The following is an 11,531-nucleotide window of genomic DNA, read 5'->3' as shown; positions in this document are numbered from 1 at the left end:
GAGTTCCGATGTTTTGTAGAGAGGATGGAGAAATGCGGCCATACCATGAATGGGCCTATGCATCCATTGCCACCTCCTCTCCACAATGGTCTTGATCTCATCAAGCCTATACAAGCACATGCCACATTATACATAGCAAAAATTAAAATTAAGCTTACAAGTTACGAGTACTATGTACACAAGAGTACATGAATTAAAATAACTTACTAACCTTCTTGTATCAAGTGTCGTGCAAGCTTGGAGCTCCTCAATTGCATTTCTCATGAAGTGTGTGAGAAGGTCCAAAGTGGATCCCTCCATGTCCGACATGCGAAGTACTCGGTACAATGGAGTCATCGCAAATATGACGGCCCGTGCATCATCCCAAAAGGAAGGATCCAAGCACTTGCGTTGCACCACATAAGCCTCGGGGCTTAGATGATCATCCCATTCTTCCCACTCTTGGGACACCACCGTGCGTTGAAGCTCGCTACAAACGGCATGTAGTCTCTCCAAAACAATCCACATGTAGGCAAACCTTGTTTTGGAGGGCTTCACGAGCTCCAATCGCGAATGAACACGCAAGATGGCCAAGGGTTTCACCTTCTTAGTGAAGAAGGTCACAATGGTGGTTGCTTGGGCCAAAATGTCCTTGACCCAAGCCAACTTGTTGATATCTTCCATGAGCAAGTAAATGCCATGGGATGCGCATGGAGTCCAAACAATTGTCGAGAACTCCTTCTCCACCATGTGACCAATTGCACGACAATTGGATGCATTGTCGGTGATGACTTGCACCACATTTGCATGGCCAACCTACAACCCAAAGTGCTCATGTAATTAGTACTATGTGACATGTACTATGTTACATGAACATGTAGACTTATAGTATGTACAATGAATAATTTACCTCGATGATTGCTTGGCGGATGTGTTGGAACATGAAACTCCCACTTGTCTTTCTACCGGCTTTCCCGGCATCCACCGCCCATAGGAAACACGTGCCAAGAGGACAAGACACAAGGATGTTGATGATGCTTCTCCTCTTCCGATCACTCCATCCATCGGAGAGGATGCTACATCCATACTTGGCCCATCCCAAACGAATAGGCTCAAGTGATCTACCAATCCTCTCCTCCTCGGTGAGCTTCTTCGTCCTCATGTCAGCGTAGCTCACTCCCGTCCATCCATCGCATGGACCGACGGCGGCGATGGCCTTGACCATCCTTTTCCATTGCGGGGTTTGAAGAACATGAAAAGAGAGATTGCACTCAATGATGGTGCGTGCAATCTCAATCTCCACCACTCGTTGCCGCTCTTTGACATAGTAAAGCGGGTTGTAAAGCGGGTTGTACAAGCCCTCTAGCACCGGCATCATCGGAGGGATGTCGTGGTCGCTTTGATTGGGAGCTTGACCCTGATCCTTCCCCAATATTGACACTCGCGCTTCCCGATGCTGAAGAGGGCATGAATGTCTCTTCCTCAAGCTCTTGTTGTTGAAGACGTGGGCTTGACCTTGTGTTATCCGCTTGCAAATGAGAGTTCTCCCTATTGACCTCATCGGCAATGGCTTGTGGAATGGATTGACATCCAGAGATTTCACCTCCTCCCAACTTTGCCATGTGACGAAGCACTCGGGTGATGGTGCTATTCCCTTCGAAGCCGCAATACCGGCATTTCCAACGGTTCCCCCCCGAACCGGCGGTGAAGGGTCCAAGCACTATGGTGAAACGATCCCATGTGGGATTGGCCGGCTTAGGGATGATGGATTATGAGGGAGAGAATGTGTGTATGAGAGAGGGAGAGAGAGAGAGGGAGAGAGAGAGAGAGAGAGTGTGTGTGAGAGGGGGAGAGAGAGAGAGAGTGTGTGTGTGCGAGTGAGAGAGAGAGAGAGAGAGAGAGAGAGAGAGAGAGAGTGTGTGACAGAGAGAGAGAGAGAGCCTTGAGGGAGGAAGAGAGAGAGTGTGTGAGAGGGAGAGAGAGTGTGTAAGAGGGTGAGAGTGTGTTTTTGTGTGTGTGTGTGTGTGTGTGTGTGTGTGTGTGAGAGAGGGGCTGCCTTGAGGGAGAGAGAGTGTGTTGGCTTAGAACTTAAGAGGGGCTGTGGGTATGAGAGACTCGAGAGGGAGAGAGAGAGTGCTGCTTGGCTGTACGAAATAGCCCCACCCCCGTCTAGAGACCAAGTCAACCCAAACGGGTAAAATCCCAAAGTTTCTGAAACAGGCGAAAACAGCGCAAATCCCGAAAGTCAGCGAAAAAAAAATGATTGAGATCCGTACACCTCGATCAGCCTTCCGTACGCCTCGAACGCCTCGCTTGGATCAGTTCGCGCCTCGTAACAACCCTGGGTTTTAGCAGCCCTGGTCAGAGGAGAAAGCTTCTGTCTATGAGGACTCATGTATGAGAGTCTTTTTGTGTAGAGTTCTTGATCTTGTACTGCTGAGCTATATGGCTAGGAGCGTGAGTAAGAGGGTTGTAGTTGAGATCGTGCTCTTGAGAGTGTGACTATTTCCCTCTCTTTCTCTCTTAGTTCGGTGGGGCTCTATCGTCGTGTTGTACTTTTCAAAGCTCTTATATTGAATTGAAGAAATACCGCAAGGGGCGCCAAGGTTTGGGGCCAACCGATGTCGGTGTTCTATTTGCTAGAGTACTCTAGCTCCCCCTGTTTTGTTTTCTTCATTCTCTGGTTTCTGCATGGTTGAAGTATTCGAAATGTTTGATTTGTTTTTGGTTGAAAGCCAGTTCCACCGCTCTTTGGATATTTTTGAAGGCCGGTTTCACATAATGATGCGAGTATTCAGGGACTTGATAGGCAAGTGTGTCTTCATCTTCTTGGATGGCATACGTACGTAGAAAAAGTGTTGAAATTGCTAGAAAGCAATGAGTAATATCTCAATGAGAAAAAATCAAAGTTTTATCTTTTAATAAAAATTAGAGTGGAGTTTAAACTATGGTGTTGGCTGGCTCCCCACGCTTGCATGTGGGTGGCCAGTTCCAAAGGGGTGTGGTAGGTGACCATGCCCACTCACACACACTTTAGTGTGGCTCCCCACCTTGGCCCCTAAGTGGGTGCCCACTTTTAAGTGTATGTGAACATACAATCTTATAAATCAAAAGGTTAGAGATTAAAGTATTAAACTAACATGTGCAATATACTTACCACCTGTTCACATGCACCAAAACTCGTCAGAAGACAGAGCAGACTTCACGACTCACTGGCAGGCGTCCCCGCTCAGTAAGTAACACGTCAAGCAAGCAAACACAAAAATACAAATCATGTGAAAACAGTTTCAAACATGCAAAACATGAGTGCATGTGCAAATAGTATCATGGACATATCTCCCGTTCATGGAACAAGTACAAAATATCTGTCGGCACAAAAATGGCACGACGTAAAACATAAAAACCTGGTCTTCCTATGGAGTGACAATCCCATAGGTAAGACACAGTTCCAGGCACGAGCCTCCCTATGGAGTGACAGTCCCATAGGTAAGACACGGCACAAATACTGGCTCTTCCATGGCGTGACAATCCCATGGGTCGAACACAGTCCAGGTCATACACGGGTGGCACCAGTCTGGCTCCCGTCCATGTCAAGCAAGAAAACTGGCCTCTTCACATGAGACACCGGCCTGGCCTCAAGTGAACGAGACACAAAAAATGGAGATGGACCAAATGGTCTTGTAGAGAAGAAGAGATAATTTTGAAGCTTTTTTTTTAAAGCCTTATTATTAGTGCATCATCCGGGAGAGGAGTTGGTGTCTTTGGGGCTCCTTGGGAGGACTGGGTGATGGCCGCCACTATTGGAGTGTCAGCCTTGGGAGATGGCACCACTGCTTCCACCATGTTAACCAGTGGGACTTCAGGACAATCCCAGGTGTAGTGGTCTCAGCTCTCCAGACAACGTAGGCATGGCCAATTGGTGACATCCCCCGGGCTTCTAAAGAGTTGTCCTCAACTGAAAAGCCTCAAGATATGCCTACAACAACTGTGGGTAATCAACAAAATAGTCCTCATTTACCCATTTTGCATCAATAGACAAATAATTTTTAAACTTCACAAGGTATCTCCTGGAAAGCTTTCCTGCAGGTAGCTTTCTCTCCTTGTGAAAAACAATCTGTTCTGGCTGGAGGATCTCCTCAAGCTCATCAATCTCTGGCGGATCTTCTGTGACAGGCTCATCAGGATCTGGCCCCACATATTTCCGAAATAGACTCACATGAAAAGCATTGCGAATCTTCCAATGACTAGGTAAAACAAGCTTGTAGGACACTTCATTTATCTTCTGAATCACCATAAAGGGTCCATAATAGCGAGGAGAAAGCTTAGGATATGATCCTTCTCGTCCTGGCCTCTTTCGAAGCCTAGCCTTCTCAAATTTTAGCAAAACCTAATCACCTTCTTTGACTTCCATGTCCCTTCTATGCTTGTCAGCAGCCATTTTATGCTTATCCTGAGATCTTGCAATGGCTGTCCGCACCTGACCAAAGGATACATCCAAGTCACGAACATATTCATCAGCTACAAAAATCTCATCCTTTGTACGAAGGATGGGTGACAATACCACTCTATCATAAATAATCTCAAACGGAGCCTTTCCCGTGGAGGCATGGATTGTATTGTTGTAGGCAAACTCAACAAGTGGAAGATACTTCTCCCATGCAGTCATTTATTCTGCCACATAACAATTCAACAAATCCAACACAACTGAATTTGCAGCTTCACTTTGGCCATCCGTTTGGGGATGATAAGCTGATGAAAACTCAAGTTTAGTACGCATATTATCAAATAAAGCCCTCCAAAAGAGGCTTGTAGTCCTGGGATCTCTATCCCCAACAATGGATTTAGGCATACCATGATGCTTGAAAATATTAGCAAGAAAAAGCTTTACCATATGATCAGCTTTAATGGTTTTCTTGACGGGCAGAAATGAGCTTGCTTGCTAAATCTGTCCACAATGGTCCAAATAGCATCATTCCCATGCTGGGATCTAGGCAAATCCATAATAAAATCCATGGTAATACTTTCCCAAGGTTGCGAGGGAAAAGGCAATGGCTGAAGCAAACCTGGAGGTTTTTGCCTATCAAATTTCACCTTTTGGCAAGTAATACATGCATGCACATAAGCCTACGCATGGTTGGCCAAAAGAAATATCTCTGAATCATGCGAGTAGTAGGCATAATACCTCTATGACCAGCATAAGGTGGAGCGTGACATTCATCCATAACCTTTGGACACAAATCCTTCACCACACATAGGCAATTATCCTTCATAAGATAACCTTCATTGATAACATAAGAGGCATGTGAATGACCAGCCATCAAATCAGTCCATATATGGCAAAAATCAGCATCCAAATGATACAATTCTCGCATAGCAGATAAGTCTCCATGAGAGGCCACTGAGACTACAGCTACATAAGGCCTCTTGGATAATGCATCGGCCACTATATTTTTCTTTCCTGGAGTATGCACAATCTGAAAATGAAACATGGCAAGAAAGTTTGCCATTCTCATCTGCTTCTCTGAAAGCTTTGTTTGAGATAGAAAGTATCTCAAGCTTTGATGATCTGTCTTGACTACAAATTCAACCCCAAGAAGATAATGTTTCCATATCTTTAAGGCATGAATTACAGCCAAGAGCTCTTTCTCATAGATATCCATATGAAGCTCGGCATCATGCAAACGACGGCTTTCGTATGCAACTGCATGCCCTTCTTGATTTAGAACAGCTCCTATGCAATCACCACAAGCATCACATTCAACTACGAATGACTTGTGCAAGTCAGGAACAATCAAAACTGGACCACATATGATAGCATGCTTGAGCTGCAAGAAAGCATCCTGTTCTTTTGAAGTCCATTTGAAAGTGATTTTCTTCTTTGTGAGATCATGTAGAGGAGTGGCAATCATAGCGAAATGCCTTATGAAACGCCTGTAATACGAACATAATCCCAAAAAACTACGTATTTGATGTACATTTTGCAATTCGGGCCAATTCCAAATGGTCTCTATCTTTGTAGGATCCATTGTAACTCCATCCTTGGATACAATGTGTCCCAGATAATGAATCTCTGAAAGGAAGAACTCACTTTTCTTGGCATTAATGAAAAGTTTATGCTTCTGTAACTCTTCGAACACTGTGACCAAATGAATTCTGTGTTCCTGCTCATTCTTGGAGTAAACCAAGATATCATCAAAGAATACTCCTGTGAATTTGCGATGGGGTCGGAATATCCTATCCATCATACGATTAAACGTGGCAGGAGCATTGGTGAGACCAAAAGGCATTACCAAAAATTCATATAATCCGAAGGCTGTTCTGAATACAGTTTTATGGACATCTTGTGGCACCACTCATATCTGGTGATAACCACTCTTCAAATCAAGTCGGCTGAAACAAGCCGAACCATCAAGCTTATCCAAAATATCATCAATTCGCGGAATTGGGAATCTGTTCTTGATGGTAAGCTTGTTGTGGAGCAACTAGGAAATGTTCATTATCAAGGTAGCCTTGTATATGGATGCGCAACTCCCCTATCAATGGGGTAACCTGCACCTCTTTACCAATAAATGCAGCTTCAAAGCCTAGTGAGTTCCCTAGTTGCATCTTTAATTGTTGCTTTTACATGCTTGCTTGAATGCACCCGGAATCCTGCTTGGCTCTGTGTATCTTCCTCTGAACCCAATCGTGTTCTCTTTGATGCATCACCTGTATCCTCACTAGCCTCAATATCCTCAGGCAGAGACCCACAGTCACGTCCTACCAGTTATTGTCTTTTTCATTCTTGTAGCTCGGCTTTGATATTTGCATGCACCAATGCCTTCCCCGGTTAAGCCTGTGAAATGAGCCTTAACACAGATTATGGACCCTCATGAGCAAACCTAGCAAAAATTACATTTCTTTCACTTTTGGGTGCCTCAACCACCATATCTTGATACAAGAGTGACATGGGCCCACATGGCAATCCTTAGTGCGAGGCATCTTGACAAAGGCAGGGCAAGATTGGCACCCTGGCATGAAAACCCCCAAATTTCAAAATCTATGTTTTTTTTGCAAAATCGAAGAAAAAAGACACAAATCAACACAACCAACTTGAGAGATAGCGGGCACTAAACCTGAGAAGTGCGAGAGGAGTTGGAAGGGACTGATTTGTGCAACACAAGAGCTCCTTCAAACGTTTTCACAAGTGCATGTAGGCATTTTTTTGAAAAACGTGCTCTCTAGATAAAAAACATTGAAATCATACACATCCCAAGTGGAGATGAAAGAAACGTGTTTCAAACATACGGAATGTTTATGAAACATTTCGTTTCATTCGTACTGAATAAAACACGTTTCATTGCAACTATGGTTCACGACCAGCAAGGTAAGTGGGAACAGTTTTTGCCTTTTGTTCAAGCTGTGTATAATGACACTTTTTCTTCAACTATTAGTAGGACTCCATATGAGGCAGCATTTGGAAGACCGTTGCAGTCTTTTTTGACTACGACATCATCCTCAGTGCCTGAAGCTAACAGCTTGACGGAGAGATTGGAATAGTTTGAGTAAGACAATGATCAATTTGAAGAACAAAGTAGGAAACTGGTTATAATATGGCTAGGAGGTGAGCCTTAAGCCTCACTCCTACGTGGTTCCATGTCAAATAATTCCAAGGCTTGGTGGTCATGGAGGACCTTACATTGGTACCAGAGCCTATATCTGACATGGAAAGGGACCCTAGACGTGGTGGTGGTTATGGACATGGCTAGGAAGCATGGGTTCTTCAAGAGAGGGAGAAGGAAAACCCTAAGACGGCTACTACCTTATGTGCATGAATCGCTACTCTCTTTTATGAACTACGAAGACGCCGAAGTAGCCAAGGCAAGGCCCCAGGGCTAGCCTATGGACCGGCTAAAGCCAACCATTGTGACTGTTCAAGGCAACCAAGCCAACCACACTTGGCTATGTGGGACATCCAAGCCAACCATGCTTGAGTGTGTTGTGGATGACGCCAATGGCTAGGCGGTGCCCCTGATCACACAGGCAGAAGTAGCCAATCAACCTTTCCTACACCCAAGTACGTAGCATGGCTGCAGCAGAAGCCGCTTTTGTGGGCAAAGAGGTGCAAGTTATGCCTATCATAGGCAAGCTAAGTGTGCATGTTAAGGCTATTTGGATCATGAAAACGTTTTGGTTGCCCCTCTCAATGGCTGTAATGTATTGCTAGGCAAGCTATGGCACCATCATCTTGATTGCCGCAAGGATTACAAAACAAATAGAATCACTTTTATGCATAAGATCCGCATGCATGTTATCGATGTTTGCAAGGAGAGAGACTCTATTCCCACTATATCGCAAGGATTACAAAACAAATAGAATCACTTTTATGCATAAGATCCGCATGCATGTTATCGATGTTTGCAAGGAGAGAGACTCTATTCCCACTATATCTCATATACAGGTTAATGAAGCAATGAAAAAGGGTCTTTCCACATACTTGGTTTTTGTTCATGATAACATAGTGATGTGCATGTGGATACCCTTACTCAAGAGAGGCTGAATGATGAGCGAGAGAGGGGTTGGAGAGGGCTGATTTCTGGTTCCAACTTCCCACCATGAAGATGTGAGTAGGGAAAGATCTAGATCACTCGTTAACCAACCATAGCTCCTCTTAGAGGACCTTTAAGTCTAAGATTAAGCAATCCATGTGTAAGACTATAGACCCCTTTCAAACTGGCCACCACCCAATGTAACTAATAAGTCACTTCAAACCTGAGTGATCCAGTCTCCTACAGACAAGCCACCATGGTTATACCTCAAGAGGACATAACAAAACACTCTACATTTATTTTTTGTAAGTGCTACACTAACCTCTTTTGTAACCAACATGGTACTGCAAAGTCCCTAGTCTGCAAAATCATCTGTGGTTAGCTTTCTAATTAAGAAACGTGAGAAACGGGCATCTAGCTCACCTCCCAACCATAAAGTCCTTCCCCCAAACTGGATATCCAGAGACTTGGCGTCCCATACCACCACGTCACACCCCTCAGATGTCATGGCATGAAGTAGCCCCTGCTAGGCCACAAGTCCAGGATGCACTCTCCCGTGAACAGAACCGCGGTATTGACTTACATAGTAACTCCTATAAACTAGGAGCTATAATTAGCCATTGGCGCTAAGTCACACTAGACCTCCGATTTAGATGCCCCATCCATGTGCCGAGGTTAACCTAGCCCAGGTTTAGACCAGTCCTGAGTTGACCAACCTAGGGCTTTGAGATGTAACAGCTCCTCTCTGTGTGCCACCAAAACAACTTTCTCCTTCATGTTTTACACAAGGGATAATGAAGGGCACATGCAAAACGGATTCTCTTGAGGAGAAGTGCTTGGGAGGGCATGCAAGATTCATAATGCTGGCAACTGCCAGGCTTTCCAAACTAGATTTGACCGTGCACAGATTCACATGGAGCCCCCCACAATTATATGCGTTGCATGTATCCATCATTAAGAACACTTGTGCCGAGATATTAGAGACATGAGGATGCCTAATGCTCAATTACCTCTTGCACTCACAAGGGGCAACTGATGAATTCCATATCGAAGTGTGGCTCTAGTCTAGGAGTACTTGCATTGTATGTGCAGTTTGCTGGGCCACTGCTGCCTTCAATCTCTTTTGAGGCGCACATGGAAAACCTCCCCTCCAAATCACTTTCAATTCGTAAAACTTACCACGAAGAAGAGCGAAATTTGGATTTTATTTTTTTTTTTGGGGGGGGGGGGGGGGTGTAATACAAATCAGAACTGTTCCCGCGCTTATTTAGGCTCAAAATATTCAGGACTGCGGTCCACATGAATGCGCCCACCAACAGCAAGACCCCTCCCAGAACAAATCAAAATAAGTCAAAGCCATCTATGCGCAAAAGATCGAATTAAAAAAGTTTTAAGGGCTGATGTCATTAAAAACCAAACATCAGAAGACGCATTTTCTGTCAGCCGAAGATTCAACACAGAGACTTGGGAAGAAGAGAGAGCAAGCGGGGGTAACTTACTCGCTCGCCGACAAGGGCGCCGAGGAGGATGAAGGAGACGTAGACGGAGTTTCTTCGTGTAACGAGCTTGAAGGCAGCGCCCAGGACGCCTGACTTGGCTCGCTTGGATCCGTCCATGCCTCTGCTCTTTCTGCCCGCGTGCCTGTATGCCTTCCGCTTGATACTAACGCTCACGCCGCTTGTCGCCTCCGTGCGAAGAGAAACCGAAGAAAAGGTGAACGGTTCACACTCGTTCGCAGTTCGCGGACCTTTAAGGTCTAAAGGTTAATTAATTAAGTACTCGTTTAAGGTTTGAGCTTTTGTTGTAGAGTTTGTATGCCTTTGGGTGGGTTTTATATATTTTTTTCCGAAGGCATGCTCAGCTAATGCCTCTACGAAAGAGAAAAAATAAGAGCTTTCGACTGAGTGCATTTACGAGCGAAATTTCTCCACAAATAATTTTTCAAAGTTACCAAGAAAATTCGTGTGGAGCCAAAATTCCATTTCCCTTAGTAAATCTCTTCGTATTGCTTGTTGGTCGTCTCGTCCAGAACACGACTGCTCTTGTCATGAGGGTTATTGGGTGCATTCACTTCAATGTCTATAAACCACTGGGCCATGTTGGCACATGAAGAGGGGAACGAGAAGTTCCTAAGAAAGAGTTTCTTGGAGGAGCCTCTACCGACCAAAACTAAATTAAAAAGGGGTCTCGTCCAGAACACGACTGCTCTTGTCATGAGGGTTATTGGGTGCATTCACTTCAATGTCTATAAACCACTGGGCCATGTTGGCATGTGAAGAGGGGAATGAGAAGTTCCTAAGAAAGAGTTTCTTGGAGGAGACTCTACCGACCAAAACTAAATTATTAAAAAGGGGTCAAGAAGCCATCGCTTACGCCATTGTCTTGGGTCTTCTCTTGTAGGCACTGTAGTGCAGCAAGAAAACAACACTTGTGCAATGTTGCATGTGTGTGATGAACACTTGTGTGATGCTTACTACTTGTTTGATGTTGCTTGCAATTGGTCAGTTGGTGTTTGTAGGTGTTTGCACAAACTGTCCCTCTCCTTTCGAAACCTCTCTCTCTCTCTCTCTCTCTCTCTCTCTCTCTCTCTCTCAATAATCTAATGTTATAACATGTAGACGTTTGTCTCTCGCATGATCATAGGAGCTAAGAACGAGGATGAGTGTAGATGGTGCTCATGTGCTAGAGGGAACCGAGTGAGGTTGTTCACCAAATCAGGAACACTTAAGCACGAGGGAGAGAAGAATATGAAGAATGCAAGGGTCTTACCTAGCCACTCTTGGTAGAGCAACCCTCTCTTGTGGAGAGCTAGGGTCCTCAACCTTGCCTTCCTCATTGTCACCACAAGAAAGCCTTATCCAGAATGATCCTTGTCACTATCTCTCCTCTGATCTTGATGGTCACTTTCGGAATGGATGTATCACAATCCTAGACTGTTTCCACATTCCTACATTCAGCACTGCTGGGTTTTCCAGTTCCTACAAAGGGCATCTACTCTAGATTCTCATTTGGCACTATAGCTTG

At 44.7% G+C, this 11,531-nt stretch overlaps 1 protein-coding gene across 1 annotated transcript in view; it reads right to left on the bottom strand.

Annotated features, from left to right (window-relative positions):
• LOC147612816 (cytochrome b-c1 complex subunit 9, mitochondrial-like) overlaps positions 1 to 10,283 on the bottom strand; it is a 45,419-nt gene extending 35,136 nt beyond the window's left edge. The window contains exon 1 of the mRNA XM_086783451.1: positions 10,007 to 10,283. Within this exon, the coding sequence (XP_086639577.1) occupies positions 10,007 to 10,123 (117 nt within the window). The 5' untranslated portion in view covers positions 10,124 to 10,283. The remainder of the gene's footprint in view (positions 1 to 10,006) is intronic.
• Between the last annotated feature and the right edge of the window lie 1,248 nt (positions 10,284 to 11,531).

This window comes from Cibotium barometz, chromosome 45 (assembly GCF_041138505.1).
Source record: "Cibotium barometz isolate CiBa-2024 chromosome 45, ASM4113850v1, whole genome shotgun sequence".
Taxonomy (NCBI): domain Eukaryota; kingdom Viridiplantae; phylum Streptophyta; class Polypodiopsida; order Cyatheales; family Cibotiaceae; genus Cibotium; species Cibotium barometz.
This window is presented reverse-complemented; position numbering and strand designations above follow the sequence as displayed.